This window comes from Helianthus annuus, chromosome 16 (genome assembly GCF_002127325.2).
Source record: "Helianthus annuus cultivar XRQ/B chromosome 16, HanXRQr2.0-SUNRISE, whole genome shotgun sequence".
NCBI lineage: Eukaryota > Viridiplantae > Streptophyta > Magnoliopsida > Asterales > Asteraceae > Helianthus > Helianthus annuus.
The window spans coordinates 9,116,281-9,136,555 of NC_035448.2; the positions used below are offsets into that span (position 1 = coordinate 9,116,281).

General features: G+C 33.6%; 1 protein-coding gene across 1 annotated transcript; it reads left to right on the top strand.

Annotated features, from left to right (window-relative positions):
• The first annotated feature begins 18,798 nt into the window (after nucleotides 1-18,798).
• On the top strand, nucleotides 18,799-19,965 carry LOC110916304. Its single transcript, XM_022161048.2, has one exon. It carries the CDS (start codon nucleotides 19,046-19,048, stop codon nucleotides 19,760-19,762), a length of 717 nt encoding a protein of 238 aa, XP_022016740.1. The 5' UTR covers nucleotides 18,799-19,045; the 3' UTR covers nucleotides 19,763-19,965.
• The last annotated feature ends 310 nt before the right edge of the window (nucleotides 19,966-20,275 follow it).

A 20,275-nucleotide genomic window follows, 5' to 3' on the forward strand; every position in this document is an offset into this window, starting at 1 on the left:
AGGAGTGCCCCGCTCACCCTTATCTTTCTATGTATCAAACTTATAATTTATGATTTGATCTAACATTCTAAAACAACTAAGTTGATGATGTGACATCGGTTACGCTAATGTGTGGCTTAGTTGACGTGTGATATGGGACTGATAATTAAATTAAAATTTAAAATAAAATGTATTTTATTTTCAATTAATATAATATATAGCTGTCAGCATTTTTATATTATAGTGCTTACTAATTAGTAAGGGGACTTTAATAATTGATTTGGCTTGGGATTGTGTTTGCACATGAGAAATAGGTGTTTGCAACGAATAATGATCCGTCCGGAAATAAAACACTCCATGGTTGAATTTCATTGGTTTCCCCCTTTTTTTCACTCTAATTAAGCAATAGAGTTTTGTTAAAATATGTTGTGATATTTCTCTAATTCATGATTAAACATATTATTGTGATATTGTTATGTGTTCTATTATGTTGGGTTATATGTTGTTACAGATGAACTTAAGGTTGTTGGGCTTATTATGGAAGTTGGGCTTATTCAGTTCAGTTTGTTATATCCGTTATGGGCCAGGGTTTGTTTGGTAAAGTTTGTCAAAGTTAAAGGTTGTTTCTGGAACTATTTGGTGAGCTGATATATAAGAGATGAGAGAGGTTGTTGCGTCCAGTTGTTCCAGATATTTCCTAGGGTTTCTCTGGTTTCTCTCTCTTGTTCATCGTTGTACTTGTTCATCTGGTTATGAAGATCTGATGATCCAGTATTGAAGATCTTCTTCTCTGATCTCTGTGTAGAGATCTTGGTTGTATTAGAGATCGTGTTGATCTCTATTTCATTCTTTTTTGTATATTTTGTTTGTATCTTGTTAGATTCAACAGATCTTTGTAATCTGTTGAATATTTGTTTGTATTTGTTAAGATCTCATATTTTGTGAGATCTAGGGTTTGGTTGGGTACTTTTCTTGGGTTGGTTAAGTAATAAAGTTTTTGGTCACCGTTTTGTCATTACATCTTGTGTTTTTTATCTTGTTGTTATAGATTTGTACCAATTTTACATGGTATCAGAGCATCTCAGGCTCTGAACTTCAGATCTAGGTCTTCCGCTGATTGTGTTGTGGCTTTTTTACTGACTTGTTTGGTATTGTTGTAGATCTGTTGTTATCTGCGATCTTGGGAACTGTGACGGTATAGATCTTGGCGTTGTGAAGGCTGCGTTGGTCTCTGAAACCCTAGAAAGCTTCAGAGCAAACTAACCAGTTGTTTGTGTTGTTGGAAGCTAGCTGTAACCCAAGAAGGTTACGGTGTTATATTACTTGGTTGTTGCACCCACTGTGAGAATATTCTTTCTCTTGTCTTTGATTTGTTGGTTAGTTGAAGTCGGGGTAGTGAGGACCGGCATCTTTATCTGATTGTTTGTTATTCTTTGTGTTTCTATATCTGGTTGGTTATTTTTCCTGTTTGTGTTCTTGTTTTTGTTTGATTCTGTGTTGTGACTGTTTGATCTTGTTATCATGGGTGATACTGGTCCAAGTTCTAGTACATCTCAGACCTTAATAAGTAAACTAGATATTGGAGATCCTCTCTATCTCCATCCCAGTGACTCTAGTGCTCTTACTATTGTTAGTGTTAAGTTGAAGGGTACTGAGAATTACTCTGTGTGGTCTACTTCTATGAAACTTGCTTTAGAAGCAAAGAATAAGTTTGGTTTTGTAAATGGAAAATGTGAAAAATCCACTGAGGATTCTGTGCTTGCTAGTCAGTGGGATAGATGTAATTCTGTGGTGTTAACATGGCTTCTGAATTCTGTTTCTGAGGAGTTGTTTCTTGGTCAAGTTTTTTCTAGTTTAGCTTCAGAGGTTTGGGAGGATTTAAAAGAGACCTATGACAAGATAGATGGTTCTGTGGTTTATGATTTGTTCAAAAAAATAAATTCTATTTCTCAAAATGGTTCAACAGTGGCAGAATATTATAATAGATTAACAACAATGTGGAAGCAGTTTGATGCTATGCTTCAACTGCCTACATGTTCTTGTAAAGCAGCTAAAGATTATAATGATTTTTCAATGCTAATTAAACTAATGCAATTTCTTATGGGGTTGGATGATGTTTATCAACCAGTAAGAACAAATCTGTTGACCAGAGAAGCTTTTCCATCTGTCAAGGTTGCATTTTCTGTTGTGTCTAGAGAGGAGTCACATAGAATGTCAAGTGGTAGTGGGTCAAAAGGTCAAAGTGTTTCTTTTGGTTGTGTCTAGAGAGGAGTCACATAGAATGTCAAGTGGTAGTGGGTCAAAAGGTCAAAGTGTTTCTTTTGCTTCTAAGTCAAACCAGTCTTTTGAATCTAGGAAGAAAACATCTAATCAAAGAGGACCTAATTCTGCTTTAAAATGTACACATTGTAATATGTTGGGTCACACGATTGATAGATGTTTTGAACTAATTGGCTATCCTCCTAATTTTAGAAAAAGAACTAATAACTCTTCTGGTAAAACAAGTGTTACTGGTAAATCTAATGCTGCTGTTGGGTCTTCTTCTAGTATGTCCACATTTGGTTTGCCTTTTACACCAGAACAAATAGCTAAGTTGTTAAGCCTAGTTGGTGATAAGTCTGCAAATGTGTCAAGTACTGGAGTGGAATCAACAAATGTAGGAGGTGAGTCTGTTTTGTTACTAGTAGTGTTAGTTGTTCTAGTTCTGTGTTTTTTGAAGGTATAATTAGTTGGATAGTTGACTCTGGGGCTAGTCAACATATGGTAAATAGTGATAAAGATATGTTTAACATAGTTGATGTTTCTGATTTTGATCTTAAAGTAGGACATCCTAATGGAACCAATGTTAAAGTTTTAAAAATTGGAAATGTCAAATTAATGGATGATGTTATTTTAAAAGATGTTTTCTATGTCCCAGGGTATCATGTCAACTTATTATCTGTTCATAGGCTAGCTAAAGATAATAATATTAATGTTGTGTTTAAAGAGGATAGTTGTGTGTTACAGGATTCCAAATCAAGGAGAATCCTGATGACTGGTAATCAAGATAGTGGTCTGTATTTTGTGGGAAAATATGGTAATTCAGTAAATGTTTGTTTTAATAGTTTTGTTAAGTCTGGTTTATGGCATAGTAGATTGGGTCATCCATCTGATCAAGTACTAGAGCTTTATTGTTTCAAAGCTCTAGAGCTTTATTGTTTCAAAGCAGTTTACCTTTAAAGTACTGGTCTGATTGTATATTAACTGCTGTTTACTTAATTAACAGGTTACCCTCTTCTGTGTTAGGTGGTAAGAGTCCTTATGAAATTGTGTATAGTTTTAGGCCCTCATTTGATCACTTAAGGAACTTTGGGTGTCTTTGTTTTAGTACTGTCTTGTCTGAAACTGATAAGTTTACTTATCATGCTGATAAGTGTGTTTTTGTTGGTTATTCTAATTTTAAAAAGGGTTACAAGCTACTGAGTTTAGATAATAGAAAAGTGTATTTTTCTAGAGATGTAAAGTTTTATGAGAATGTGTACCCTTTCAAGTCTTACCTGGTTAAAAGTCAAGAGTTAATAGATAAAACTGATTTAAACCATATAAATTTTTTTGACTTTACTGAAACAAGTATACCTGAAGTTCCTAATGTTCCCAATGATGAAGAGGGTACAACTGGTGCTCAAGATCACTGCAGTGATGATCAGCAGCCAGTGTCACCTTCTACATCTGCTACTGCTCAAAATGTTGAGGATGTTCATTCTGAAAGTGGGCAGTTAGGTAGTAGTAGGTGTAGAGAAAGTTGTGAATTATTCAAATCTTTCTGTTGATAATATGTTTTTAGTTTCTTCACTTAATAAATCTGTTGAACCTAGTTCTTATAATGAGGCTATTAAAGATCCTAGGTGGATAGAGGCAATGAACTGTGAAATGGAAGCTTTAAACAGAAATAATACTTGGGTTGTTGTTGATCTACCTAAAGGTAGAAAACCCATAAGCTGTAAATGGGTTTATAAAATAAAATATAAAGCCAATGGTGAAGTTGAGAGATATAAGGCTAGATTAGTAGCAAAAGGTTTTAACCAAAAAGAGGGTGTTGATTTTGGAGAAACATTCTCTCCTGTTGTCAAAATGGTAACTATTAGGATTATTTTAAAACTTGCTGTGAATAATGAATGGCCTTTATATCAGCTTGATATAAACAATGCTTTTTTATATGGGTCTCTGTCTGAAGATGTGTATATGACTTTGCCTTTGGGATATTTTAATAATGATAAGAACAAAGTGTGTAAGCTTGTTAAGTCTCTATATGGACTTAAACAAGCTCCTAGAAAGTGGAATGAGAAACTTACTTCAGTGCTTCTTAATATGGGTTTTAAACAAAGTTTGTGTGATCATTCTTTATTTATCTTGAGTAAAGATGATGTTCTTGTTGTATTGTTAGTCTATGTTGATGACATAGTGATTACTGGTAATAGTTCAGTTGAAATTGCTAGAATAAAAAAAAGTTTGAGTGAAAGTTTTTTAATAAAAGATTTAGGTTTGCTTAAATATTTTCTGGGCATTGAAGTTTTGTATTCAGATAAGTCTATTTGCTTGTCTCAAAGGAAGTATTGCCTTAAGCTCTTAAATGAGTTTGGGTATCTTGGGTGTAAGCCTGTTGGGACACCAATAGAGTTGTCACATGTTGTTACGAACAAAATTGAGAATGATAAAAGCTTGTTAGAAAATGTTACTGGTTTTCAAAAGTTAGTTGGTAAGTTAATATACCTATCTTTGACTCGTCCTGATATTAGTTATGCTGTGCAATTCTTGAGTCAATATATGCATAAGCCTTGTCAGTCACATCTGGACATTGCTTTAAGGCTGTTAAGGTATTTAAAGCAAAGTCCAGGTATGGGTATTGTGTTTAGGAAAACAGGTAATTTTGATATAACAGCTTATGTAGATTCAGATTGGGCTAAGTGTTTATTAACCAGAAAGTCTATTACTGGTTATGGCATATTTCTGGGAAATACTCTTGTATCTTGGAAAAGCAAGAAACAAGGGTTTGTATCCAGGTCTACTGCTGAAGCTGAGTATAGGGCTATGTGTTCTGCTACTTGTGAAATTATGTGGATTAAAAATGTATTGTCTGAACTACAAATAAGTTGTTTATTATCTGTAGCTTTATTCTGTGATAGCAAGTCAGCTATTTCTATATCACAAAACCCTGTGTTCCATGAAAGAACTAAACATTTTGAATTAGACTTGCATTTTTTAAGAGAAAAAATTGCAAGTGGCATTATTGACCCACATAAAATTGCATCTGAAGAACAGATTGCAGACATTTTCACTAAGGGACTAAGTGTTGTTCAATATGAAGTTTTATGTGAAAAGTTGGGATTGTATAATATGTTTACTGCATGAATTATGAGGGGGTGTTAAAATATGTTGTGATATTTCTCTAATTCATGATTAAACATATTATTGTGATATTGTTATTTGTTCTATTATGTTGGGTTATATGTTGTTACAGATGGACTTAAGGTTGTTGGGCTTATTATGGAAGTTGGGCTTATTCAGTTCAGTTTGTTATATCCGTTATGGGCCAGGGTTTGTTTGGTAAAGTTTGTCAAAGTTAAAGGTTGTTTCTGGAACTATTTGGTGAGCTGATATATAAGAGATGAGAGAGGTTGTTGCGTCCAGTTGTTCCAGATATTTCCTAGGGTTTCTCTGGTTTCTCTCTCTTGTTCATCGTTGTACTTGTTCATCTGGTTATGAAGATCTGATGATCTAGTGTTGAAGATCTTCTTCTCTGATCTCTGTGTAGAGATCTTGGTTGTATTAGAGATCGTGTTGATCTCTATTTCATTCTTTTTTGTATATTTTGTTTGTATCTTGTTAGATTCAACAGATCTTTGTAATCTGTTGAATATTTGCTTGTATTTGTTAAGATCTCATATTTTGTGAGATCTAGGGTTTGGTTGGGTACTTTTCTTGGGTTGGTTAAGTAATAAAGTTTTTGGTCACCGTTTTGTCATTACATCTTGTGTTTTTTATCTTGTTGTTATAGATCTGTACCAATTTTACAAGTTTTTTAACTTCGGATTATCCAATACACAATCCGATTATCCGATCCAGATTTTATTACTTTCCTAATTTATATTATAAGGTAATAATCTAAATTTTTTAATACAATAAACATCTTTCTCTCTCATATTTTTCCTCTCAATTATTGTTGTAGACTCTCTCTTTATCACAATTCAAGTTCATCATCATCAATCTTCAACCTTCTTGGTCGACGGTAAGAACTTCGATTTTATATTATGTTGTTTAGATAATATGTTATTCTTTGTAATTTTGTACATCGTGTGTTTTGATTGATAGGTTAGTGTCAATTTGGAAGAACATTACATGGTGTCTCTGAAATCAAAGGTATGTTTTATAGTTTCAACATTTGTTATTTTGTATGTTATTACATTGATATTGTATTTTGATGTTAACTAGTATTAACCAACCCCGTGTTGCGGCAGGGGCGAACATTAATGGCACACTACTACCAGTGACTACTAACACTAAAGTTGCAGCGTGTTAATACGAAGAAATTAAACCAAAACGTAAAACATATAAAAAAAATAACTAAGTCGATATAGGACCCGAGCGTTACAACGAACCTGTCAAACGGAAAAAAATAGACGACGTAAAAACGTTTAATCACACACGCATGTTGCGCCGTGTTTAAGCAACATGTACAACTTATAAATGCACACACTTGGCAACATGTACAACTTGTAAATGCACACACTTATTGCTAAATAATAGTATAAAAATAAATAAATTAGCATATAAAACCACTAAAGTAACATATACAACTTATAAATACATACATGTGTTGCAAAATAATAGTATATAAATTGTTTTCATCAGTTAGTGTCTTAATTGAAGAATCAATATTTTTTATGTTTGTTTTCTTTTTAGGTTTCCTTTTGATGATATGTTTGTAACATATACAACTTATAAATACATACATGTGTTGCAAAATAAAATTAACATGTTTGAATGATTTCAAAATAATATTTTGTTTTTTTTTTCCTTTTAAAGTTTAGATATTTGTTTGCAGACTCATTGGTTTCTTTTGATTCCATAATGTTAAGATTTTATGAAATATGTTACTTTTACTAATTTTGAAATCTTAGTTGAATCTAATGTGATCTTGATTTTGTATATATGTTTTTGTGACTTTTATCTTATTGGATGTAATTTCGGTTTTCAAGTACAAATACTTGAAAAAGATGCATGAGAACTATCCGCATAATAAAAAGGTAAGCACTTCGATTTCTTATTTTCTATTTTTAAGATTACTGGTTTTTGTTTTTGCATTTTGAATGTCGTTATATAATGTCAATTTTGCAGAACAATACCCAATATCGAAGAAATCAAAGGTATGTTAATCATTTCATCATCTCTTTTTTTGTTCTTATTTATTTAATTTTGTTTTGATCAGTTAGGTTAAGGTTGAAGGATGGATGTTTGTATTCAACTTTTGAAATCTGCATTTTCATTTGGATTTGATTTTGATTCCATAACTATGTTTGAATTGATATTGATTTTTAAAATTATGTTTTATTACCCTGTTTAAAGGTACTAAATCTATATTGGTCTGAGTCAGTAGGGATTGTGTTTGCACGTGAGAAATATGGATTGGCTTGGGATTGTTTTCAAATCTATATATCTATATCTATCTATAACAGGGGAATTATATTGAAATGACTCTGATGAATTAGCAAATTAGTATTTTTTTTTACTAATTTATGATTTGGTTTATGTTTAATTACAAATTTTATTTATTATTTTTTGCATTTTATCTTTCATGTGATTATTAGGGCGCGGAGATGCGGGCTATCGTTTAGAAGAGATTCATGAAGATGGAAATATTATAAATAAGATAACCATTGTGGTTTAGAAAGAAATCTTTAGTGAAATTTGAATTATTTGTGTTTTTTTCTTCTGATGTATTTGTTTATTTAAAGTATTTTAAATTTCAAGAAATTTAGATTATTATTATTTGTTAAAGCACGTATACACGCGAGCATTAACCTAGTTAAAGATAAAACTGAACAAAGATAAATTTTAAAAGAAAATGAATGCGCAAATTAAAGATTAACACACATAAACACTATAATTTAAAATTCTCATTGACTAGACTTGAACTAGCAAAGTTTATTTGTAGAGGAAACAATAACAAACGATCTCAAACAAAACTCACCTTTGAGATCAAATGCAAAGTCCTAACATGTAATCAAGCCTCCTTAAATTACAATAGAATTTTCTTACGTACAATTTTACAGTTTTAAAAGTCACTCTTAGAAATATATGACTACAACCAGGGGTGGAACCATAGTATTATGAGCCGTAGCACAGGCTACGGCTCAACCTCGTATTCATAGTGTTTTTTTTTTTCGATTTTATATAAATATACCCCTAAAAAATACGAGGATACCTCTAACAAAAAATAGGATACTTGATATTACTAAAATCCCATTTTTTATAAGCTCAGACATTTTCAACTCGGAAACTTGTAGAATAATTATACCCAAATGATAAAATAAGCCCAAATTAACAATAATAAAATTGAAAGGAGTCCCTAAATATAATTAATAAAGTTAACCCAAGACGCTGAACGATATTATAGTTGAATAAGTGATCTTGCTCGTCTTATGGTGGAAACCAGAACACATAGTTCTTGTCCTTTGGTTTATCGGGTAGTGAAGCTAGCTTTGATTTTACCGGTCGCAACTGCAACCGTTAAAATATATTTTGTTTTTCTAAATTGAAGCAAGTCAAGACGGATTTACGCAATCGAATGGGCCCAGAATATTTGAACAATGATATGGTTTGCGCGGTCGAAAAATAAACTTTTGATAAAGTAAAAGACGACGATGTGATGGAACGATTTCAAGCTATGAAAAAGAAAGAGAACACATCTATTAGGTATTTGTTTACTTTATTTATTATTGTTTTTTATAATTACCCTGTAAATTTTTTTTCAGGATACCCCTAAATTAATGGGCTAACTCCGCCACTTACTACAACCCAATTCTTCGATTATGAGATATAAGGCATCCATAAAAAATGTGGACCATTTGATACCATAAATACGCTAAGGGCATGTGTAGTCATAAAGCCCTCAAAGGGACGTTATGCGACATGTGGCATGCCACGTCAGCAAGGGGCTTTATGGGGCGTTATGCAATTTGAGGTCGTAGTCATAAAGCCCCTGTGTAATCATTACTCAATTAATTTAATTTTCAATTTTTAAATAATTTATAAATTTTATAAAATAAAAAAAAACATTACATTAAATAAAAAACACTACATTAAAATTAAAAAAAAGTTACACTAAAAAAAATTACACCTAAACAATAAATTTATTCTTCGGTGTCATCTTCGTTCTCTCCTTCTTCCTCTTCGTTTACTCCAGCATCCAAACCTACGTCGTCAAAGTTCCCGTCTTCGAATTCCTCAACCACTTCTTCCTCAGAATCTTCGTCGTGATCATTGTTGAATCGAATTGGGCGAATCGCCCAAGCATGCTCAACCAAATCCGCCTTCAACGTGTTATGTATTTCTCTAGATCGCAGTAGTTGAGCATTTGCGAGTCTCTCTTCCGTTGTCGCTTGGGCTACTTCGACCAAATCTTCGGGAATATAGTTTTGGCATATCGCTTTTCCATCATCCTCAATGATCATATTATGCAAAATGATGCAAGCATACATGGCCATTCGTATTTTATCCTTATGCCACATGCGACAAGGATTTCTGATAAAATGCCATCGTTGCTGTAGAACCCCAAAACACCTCTCGATGTCCTTTCTCGAAGACTCTTGTAATTTTTTAAAATACTTTCTTTTTTCATCGAAAGTTTCAGAAAATGTTTTAACAATAATCGAATACTCAGGGTAGATACCATCGGCCAAGTAGTAGCCATGCTCGTAATCGTTCCCGTTTGCATGGAAACCGGCCTTTGGTATAGTTCCAGAAATGTAGCCCTCTATTAATGGTGAAGCCTCTAACGTATTAATATCGTTAAAACACCCGGCTACACCAAAGAAGGCTGACCAAACCCAAAGGTCGTATGACGCAACACTTTGTAATACCAAAGTTGGCCCTTTTTGATCACCCCGTGTATGATGACCTCGCCATGCGGTTGGACAATTATACCAACGCCATTGACGACAATCCAAGCTACCAATCATGCCGGGTATTCCATGCTTTTCTAGATGCACCTCATATATTTTTTGAAGGTCGTTCCAAGTGGGGTTTCTCAAATAACGTTTTCCATATAACTGGCATATTCCTAAAATATAATTTAATATACAAAAGTTTTACTAATACGCTACCAAAAAATAAATATATAAAAGTAAATAAATAAAAGACAATAAAAATTACCATAGCAAAAATGTTCCAAGGTATCTCGGGTTGTTTTCTCCGCTATCTTCAAATACTCGTCGTTGATGTCGTACGTGTTTCCGTATGATAATACGCGTAAGGCGGATGTGACCTTTTGAATTGAGGTGAAGCCTAGATATCCTCGTGCGTCCATTCTTTGCTTAAAGAAATCATACCTATTTTCCAAGTCATTATTAATGCGCAAAAATAACCTTTGGCTCATCCGAAAACGTCGTCTAAAAACATTCGGTCCGTGAACCGGTGCCGCATCAAAATAGTCTTTCATCAAACGCTCGTTCGCGGCTTCACGATCTCGCAAGATATAGGTGCGTCGCAAGATGGGTCGTGGAGGGGGAGTAGGCCGAATGTGCTCAAATGCTTGTAGCACAAAAGTACATGCACTCGTAACCGCTTCTTCCTCGGCCGCGTCTTCGTCGGGCGAAAAAAATCTTCGGTGAATTTCGGTGAAAGAGTCTTCCGACGGGGAACCCATTTTTTTTTATAAGGTGACACTAGCTTTTTTAAAAATATATAGAGAATGAGAATGAAAATGTATTGAGTTGTAAAAAAAATGGAAGAATATGAGGGTATTTATAGTGTGAAAAGTATAAAAAATTGATTTTTTTTATATATGACCGTTATTCAACGGTCAAAAATTAAAAACCTTCTCCTTCTCGCGCCGCGATAATTTTCACGCCTTTCTTTTTTTTTTTTGGTCATGGCGCCCAGGGGGGCGGTGTGGGCGGCGCTATGTTGGCGCTATGGCCCATGCTCGCGCCCAAGGGCGGACCTAGTAAGGGTCCAGGGTGGGCGGACGCACCCCCTGAAAAAAAAAATTTAGTGTATTTTATAAGGTAAAATTCTCCCCGCACCCTTTGAAAATTTGGTTAAACCCCTTATTCGCACCCCTTGAACCCTTGAAAAGTTGGTTAAACCCCTTATCCGCACCCCTTGAAAATTTTTTCTGGGTCCGCCACTGCTAGTCGCGCCCCACTACGTTTAACCTAATACGTTATATCAACTCCACAAGACCCGATATGGCGGTATTGTATGTAAGGTTGCTTTTGGTGTTTCTAGTATTTGAGAATAGTGTGCAACACATATATGACTACATAAAACATAATCATAAATAAGTCACCACGAGAATTCTGAGCCATTTTAATAATAATATATGGATGTCTATATGATGCGGCGGAAACACATACACTATTAGGTGTGTGCATGATTTGGTTATTAGCTTCAAGCGAAACTGGAATCATCGATTAATATATTTTTATTAACCAATTGGTTTTTAGTTAATCGGTTCGGTTTATTTGGTTAGATTGCTGGCTTTCTGTCGGTTTAATTTCAGTTAATAACCAAAACTAAACCTTGGCTAATTTTTTTCTTAGAAATACATTAAACAGAGATAAAAATATATGAAATAGATGTATAAATACATAAAATGAAGGTATACGTACATGAAATGAAGGTATAAACATGACATAGATGTATAAAAGCTAGAAATATATGAAAATATGAATGTTTTGTTTGGTTAATTTAAGTTTTGGGTACAAAAAAAATTCTTACAACCAGCTTTCGTTTAATTCAGTTTTTTTTGTTGATTGAGGTTCGATTTCGTTCGTTTTTGGTTCAGTTGTTGTCGATCATTAGACACTATTAATCGCATAACATATCAATTTTTTAGACATTATACGAAACGAAGAACCTAGCGGCGTAAATAAATTTAAAAGTGATAGAAATAAAAAAAATCCCTAAAGGTAATTAATCTTTGCCTAAACCCTTAAAAGTAAAATAAAATATGATGAATTTAGCATAGGTTTTAGAATAATGAAGTTGATCCACAAGTTTTCTTCCTTTCATTTATTGTTAAGTGACCCCATGTGAAAAGTGTGCGACAAGATATTACTCTATGCTTCCAATTCTATGATAAGAACATGTTTAACGTCTTTATGAGCTTGTTCTTAAAGTATGAACTTGTTATCTTATGGTGTTTGTGTGGTGATTATTATTTATATGATTGTGATCATGACAACGAGAATGGTCTCGTCCACATACTAATATTTGATTCATCTAAAAGGTATTAATGAACAACTGTTTTAATTTTCTTTCTATCAGTTAATTACTATTTTTATGTTAAATATGTATTAACTATAAGGTTTTTGTTAGCATTTTGTAATAAGGGATGGTTTAAATGAAAACCACTTTTATTGCGAAAACTCGAAAACTAACTAAAAAAGCCAAAAAAATACACAATTTATTTTTCAATTTTTTTATAAAAATTGCAAGTTTTTTATATAAAAAAATTTCAAAAAAAAAATTTGTAGTACACATACACATGTGTAATATTACACAAGTGCACTACAATTTTTTTTTTGATTTTTTATATAATTTAAATAGCGAAAATTGGTATGCAAAAAAAATATTTGGTATGTTTTTTAAGGCCACTCGGGGCGGACACGTTATGGAGATACATAACGCGTTGAACTACCACGGCACACCGCCGCCGGTGGTTTGATCACGCGTGGTATCTTCAACGCGTTGTTCAGATCACGCGTTGAAAAGTTTGAAGTTTCGACCGTTGCATGTATATGACCGTTGATGAACGGTAACTTTTAATAAAAAAAAAATATTAAACCATTTATCTATATATATATCCACATTTTAACCATTTTTTCACACACCAAACTATATCTTTTAAACCATTTTAAACCCATTTCACACAATTTTTATATCTTTCTCAAATGGAATTCCCTACGGATTCGACGTTTCCGATGTCTAGTGATACCGATACCGAGTCGTCTTCCGACAACGACACGCTAAACTATTTTGTGTCGGTGTATAACGAGCTTGATGCCGAGTCGTCCCGCCCAAAGAAGAAGATGGTCGACCGTGATCGTATAAGTGCGAACGAAGTTTTGATGAACGATTATTTTGTGGAAAACCCGCTATACAATGCCGAAACGTTTAGAGATCGTTTTCGTTTACCCAAAGAATTATTTTTAAAGATTGTTGGAGACATCGAGGCAAGCGAGGAATGGTTTCAAGAAGGTTACGATGCGAGGGGCAAACCAAGTTTCACGCCGATACAAAAATGCACGTCCGCCATTCGCCAACTAGCGACAGGTAACCCACCCGATCAATATGATGAATACCTAGCTATGTCTGAAAGAACTTCACGTGAGTGTTTGCAATTTTTTTGCAATGCGGTCATTAAGTTGTATGCTAACGAGTTTTTACGTAAACCGACGAGCCACGACATCTCACGTATTTACGCCGCACACGAGGCTAGATGGCATTTTCCCGGGATGCTCGGTAGCATCGATTGTACACATATCGAGTGGAAAAATTATCCAAGAGAGTTGCGAGGAGCGTATGTGAGGGGAGACATCAAAAGACCAACCATCATACTAGAAGCGATGGCGTCGAATGATTTATGGATTTGGCATTCGTATTTCGGTGTTCCAGGTTCAAACAACGACATCAATGTGTTGCACACGTCGCCGTTGTTCCAAAGCGTAACGGATGGTACCGCACCTTACTCTCCTTTCTATGTTAACGGTCGACATTACAGACGAGGCTTTTATCTTGTGGATGGTATCTACCCGTCTTGGTCTGTTTTTGTGAAAGCTCCCTCATTTCCTGTCGAGGCTAAAGAAAAGGCGTTCAAAAAATTGCAAGAATCGGCAAGAAAAGATGTTGAGAGGGCATTTGGTGTTTTAAAGGGTAGATGGGGTATACTACACCGACCGGTTCGTTCGATGACCAAGAAAGCAATACATAGCATAGTGTATGCATGTATCATATTGCACAATATGTTGATCAAACACGACGGACGTGCAATATCCCCGGATTGGGTACCGGATCCTCCTACACAAGTTCAAGTTCCACAAGATATCAATTTACAATTGCGTAATGAAGAAACTCACTTTCGGTTGAGATTCGATTTAATCGAACTAGTAGGTTCTCTAGGTTTGGAGTTTCCGGATTCGGACGAGGAGTAGGTTTTTTTTTTTTAAATTGTATGTTTCTAGTATGTTAAATTCGAGTAGGGTTTTTTTTTAATTGTATGTTTCTAGTATGTGAAATTGAAGTAGTATGTTTTAAAATTAATGAAATTTTTAATTTTAGTGTTTTATTGTTAATTTCTAATTTAAAATAAAAAATTAAAAAAATTGGGAGGGAGTGATAGAATTCCATCACTAGTGATTCCACCCCTCCTACATTTCTATCACTAGTGATGGAAATTGGATTGATGACATGGCATTACTTGATTGGATAGTGGGAGTGATGGAATTCCATCACTAGTGAACCACCACTAGTCCCCTAAGTTTTTTTAGTAGTTTTTGCGATAACTAGTGGTTTTCATTTGAACCTTCCCCTTTTATAATAATATATATATTTATTTATGTGTATAAATTATTTTATCTTTTAAGTTAAATAATATCAATTCTGCAAATTAAATATGTTAAGAGAAGAAAATAAAGTCGTATTTAATAAAAGGGTTAAAACTTTAAATTATATGTTATTTTTATCGTCAATGTTGGTACATTAGTCAAGCGACAAATGCTTTAAATTCTTTAAAGAAGATATTTATTCTCATGAACTTCAACTGTTGACTGATCAATTTTTTATTTTTCAAATAAAAATATAATTTCAGAGGAAACACATAATGACTAGGACTTAACAGCAGTGGCGTAGCTTGATTAAAAGTTTCGAGCGCGGAAAATCTTGAACCCAATTTATATATTGTATAAATATTTAGGCAAAATAATTGGGGGGGGGATCCTTAATAATTTTAAAATTTTCCGACGAAAAATCAGAAATTTTACACTTTTAACCGAAACATTCAAGGGCGCGGGTGCATCCCCAGCTTTCCACTCAGCTCCGTCCCTGCTTAATAGTATACAGATATGTAAATTTTAATTATTTTAATTGTATTCGAGTTATTATAAAGATACCTAGATTCCTAAAACTAGATTTCATAGGTAAATTAAACCTTTTTTAACCGCTTTTGTAACGTTTAATAGTTTTTTTAGTTCCAAAATCGTTAGTTTGTGATAGTTTAAAAAAAAAACTTATTAATGAATAATATACATATTCCAAATTCCAAAAATAAAATAAATCAAAATAGGTAAATAGTGATCCAAGTTTCAAATTGTGAACAGAGCTGTAAAACAATGGTTTTCAAACCACAAATCTGCAAAACTAAATCTTATAAATTTTGCCGAACTAGCTAGTTTGTTTCGGTTTAAATGGTTCGATCGATGTTGTGTAAAATACACCTAGGTTTTTCATTATATTTATGATTTAATATTAAGAAAATACACAATCACAGTCAAATAAACAATCAGTTTTCAAATTAATTCATGGTTGATTCTTCATCTCTATCTTTATAATTATATTTAAAATCATTACTTTTTCCTTCTCCTTTTCAAATAAATAGTAGTTTTTTTTTTTATACTTTTATCATTACCTTTTTCTTTACCTTCACCCTCACAACTATTTTCAAAAATATTAAAAAATTATATAGGATGAACAACATTTTTCTAAATTTACCGATGAACAATAACATTTTCTCGTTCACTCACTTACAACAACTCTATATGATATAGATGACGCACTCACATAGTCATAGAGTATCAAATGTGAACTCTGTTAAAAAAGCCAATACAAACTTCAAAGTCCTGTGAGTACCACATCAAGATGAGGTGCTAAAGTTGAAAGCTTTTTGTTAGAGAAATATATTCACTTAATGTTAAAAGACACAAATTCAATAAAAAAGAATCATTCTCATACTCATAGACAATGAAAAAAGTTACAGACAATCAGGGCCGGCTCAGAGGGTGTGCGGGGTGGGCGACCGCTCAGGGCCCAAACCCGCCGAAGGCCCGAATTTTTTTTTATAATTTTCTTTTGTATATTAAGTGTATATATGTAAATTTGGTTTCAAACACCTTAAACAAAGATGTCCATGGTTCCGTGGTCATCATCTACATTTAAAATATGTTGCTTGCTAGTGTTACCGAGTTCGATTCAAGGAGGAGCCCTTTTCATACAGCTTCATTTCATTTTTTCTCTTTTCGATTCTGTCACTTAATAATTCCTTTTTTTTATTTCTTATTGTATTTTTGTTTTCTTCCTATTTCAATTTGAAGTTTTCTTTTCTAATATAAAACTGAAATATTTTTTATCATTTACTTTGTTTGTTATTTAAATTAAATATATAAGTAAACAATTTTGAAATAGTTTTATCCTTTTATTATATAAAAAAGAGTCATATTTACGGTTTATTTTTTCATTTATTCTTATGTTTTTTAATATATAATATGTATTAATTCAAATGTATTTATCTTTTTTTTTAAATTAAGTTATTGATTTAATCTTATAAGGGCCCGTTTTTTCTGCTTGCACAGGGCCTAAATTTTTTCGAGGATTTTCAGAGACGGCCCTGCAGACAATTGCAAGGATAAATCAAAAATGTATTGTTTGAATTTGCCAGTGATCTTTATGATGAAGGAAATAATATGAATATATAAATGTATTGTTTGAATTTGCCAGTGATCTTTATGATATAAACAATAAATTGGAGTTAAAGTTCTAATCATATTGTGGAATTTATATATTGTTCTCATTTTCCTGATCTTTAATTTTTTTTTTTTTTTTTTTTTTTTTTTTTTGTAAGGAAAAGTCCTTCAAGAGGTGTTCTGGATAGATGATCCATGAAATAAGATTCAACGTGTCACCAGAATGATGGAATGTAGAGTAAATGACTTTGACTATCACATATTGTGAGGATATATATTTATACTTATCCTGGAGTGCTATGTGACATTGCTACATTATGAAGTAACCATCGAGCCACATCACAAGCTTAGAGCCTTTTGGTTTGAATCATGTGTTATGTCATTTAAGTGGACACTGAGAGTACACATTGTTAATACTAGACCACGCCCCCATTATCACGCGATCTCAAGAGCTTATGCTCCAGAAAAGCAATTTAGATTACTTATCATATGCTTATTCAATGGAGTGCAATGCATGAGCCATGGTTCTACGGGTAGTTATAGAGCATCCATAACAATAAACACGGTCTAAAATTCAATAAACATGGTCCAAAAATCAGACTGTTTACTCAACACGTACATCATTTCAAACCACTACCATTCCAAACCTTATTTTTTCCCACAACAATAAATCATTCCAAACCTCTACATCACACCCCTACAATTGCCACATTACACCCCACAATGTTCGTCCGCTAAAGCAGACCAACACACACCGGACCGCCTCCTCCAATGGTGTTGTCTGTTTCACTCCTCATCCACTCTGCAAACCACCTGGTGGACTCCCTTATTGGAGATGCTCTAATATATGCAAAGAATTAGAGGTTCCGCGAATGAACCAGAGTCATAGCGCTAGAAATATATTTTTTTCTCCAGTGATATATATGAGGATTCTGGTCCTTAATTTATAAGGACCCTTAATTAGTCCGAAGCGGTTGCTCAGCTCGATCAATTGGGATGCTGTGTGCTCATAATTATAGTCTTAACCAAATCATGAATTGCTATAGATAGATACACAACAAATCAAGAAATTAAATAATTCTTTTAATGTCAACACATCTTGCTCCTACTCTATTACATCAATAATCTTAAATTAATTGTCTATGCCCAGATATGAACCTCTCAGAGGCAATGTCTCTACCAAGTGAGTTAGCCCCACATTAGCAAATAAATTATTTGATTTTTAAGATCCGAAAAAAAATATATATATATACATCTTTTGTAATTGCGACATAGATATTTACTTAGACCACCCGTAGTGGGTTTTTTTGGCATTCCCCACCCCCCCCCCCCCCCTCAAAAAAAAAAAAAAATGCCCCCCACGCCCCTAGACCGCCCCTGGGCGTTTTTAAAAAAAAATTGTCCGGAGCGTTCTTTTTTCCACGCATTCCTTCAATTTTTTTTGGCCAATGTTGCACACCTTCACAATCTTTGGCCAATAACATTTTTTATGGTTTTTATTTTTACTTTTTATTTATAATTCTACAATGCCCTATTACACCCCTTTTAACATAATGCTCACATGCTGACTGGACCATCACATAGCGTAAAACGCCCAAAGATGAAGACATTATCTTCCCCTACCACTACACATGTTACTTCGAATCAATCTGGTTTAAGGGTACAAGAGTGACAAGAACAAATTCGAACGACAATGATTTTTAAAATAATACACGAATAATTCTAAAACTAAAGACAGGATATTTTATTTCTAACAAAAAAATAAATAAATATAGAAACTATATTGTGGCTATTAGGCAGAGATTATTTATAATCATTCGTGTATCTATACCCCCTATAAATGCCTACCTTCCCTTGTGCCCAATGCATCCAATATAGTCCCCCACCCCACCCCTTCTCTCTATCACCACCAACCGTTTTCAAACACACACACTCCACTGTGTTTTTTAATTTTTAAACCCTAACGCCGTTAACTTCCGGCCGTTCCAACTCCCGGTGATCATATTCATGTCAATTACTTTTTTAACTTTCACCTTGTTTTTAACGGCAATTCGTTCTAGCAATCTGTTAAACCTGTCAACCGATTTCGAGTATCTTAAAACTCTTAATTTTCAAATTTAAAAAAAAGTATGGATTCGTACGGTTTTATCAACAGTATTCAAGTGGAAAAAGCGAATGCGCTTGCGAGATACAAACGTTTCAACAACCTTTCAAAAACGTTTAGAGCGATCGAAGTTTTCGTCGCTCTTGCGTTGATTTCGTGGTCTTCAACTCGAATTCCTTCGGTTTTTAGAGTATCTGGAGAGTATATTTACGCATATGCGTCTTACGTGTTGAATCAACACGTTGTTTTTCTAGTAGGAAATGTTATTGTTGTTGTGTGTTATTATCTCTCTGGTCACACTGAATCCGATTGCTACAAAACAAACCAATCCGGTTTAGATACAGAACCGGAAGTATCTGGAGATGATAATACTAAAACTAATGCATCCGGTTCAAATACTGAACCGGTACCGGTGGAAGTAGTAGTACCGGTTCAAACAAGAAATGAAAAGGAGAGTGTGAAAGTAGCAGAGTCGGAAACGGATGCAAAAATGGCAATCAAGGAGGCGGTGAAGCAGATCAAGAGGTTTCATAGAACGCAGTCGGCGAAGTTGAGTATGGAGATATCGAGGTCTAGTAGAGAATTGAGGCGGTCGGTGACGGGGAGGCGGAGGACTGATGATGGAGATGGAACGACGTCGTTGGATGGGACGGTGGAGAGGCTGAGTAATGAAGAGTTCCGGCTTGCGGTTGAGGCTTTTATTTCTAAGCAGCAGAGTCTTCTCAAGCAGCAGAGCATGTAAAGAAATGTTATTATCTTTAAGTAATTATTATTATGTTAATTTTTAAGTAATTATTATTACTAATATGTTAATTGTCGATTATTAATAATGATAAAATTATTATTATTATAAGCTAGTAGTGATGAAGGCCTTGAACCGAAAATTGTTGAATTACTATGTAAGTATCCCTGTTTCTTAAATTATGTCATTTTGATGAAGAAAAATATCTTGTCTATAGTTTCTCTAAACCATAGAAATAAATAATTGTTTTCTACTTGCCTCATATTCAAAGCAATATGTCTAGTGGTGAAGCAAACAATTATGTTACTTTTTTTTTATTTTAAGAATGGAAGGGGTACTCTTTAAATAGGGACTTATAAAAATTTTTTTATAGCCAATAATCTCGTAATATGTTAACTCTCATCTTCACTCTTTACTTTGCACTTAATCATTAGAGGTGTTTCATTCAAACAATTTTTTCTTTAAAAATAAAAAATAAAAAACTAAATAAATGTGTGATTGGTTGGAACCTAG

What these genes read in the sequence shown, in the direction of transcription:
- LOC110916304 (XM_022161048.2), top strand. Translation starts at nt 19,046, where the DNA reads ATGGATTCGTACGGTTTTATCAACAGTATTCAAGTGGAAAAAGCGAAT.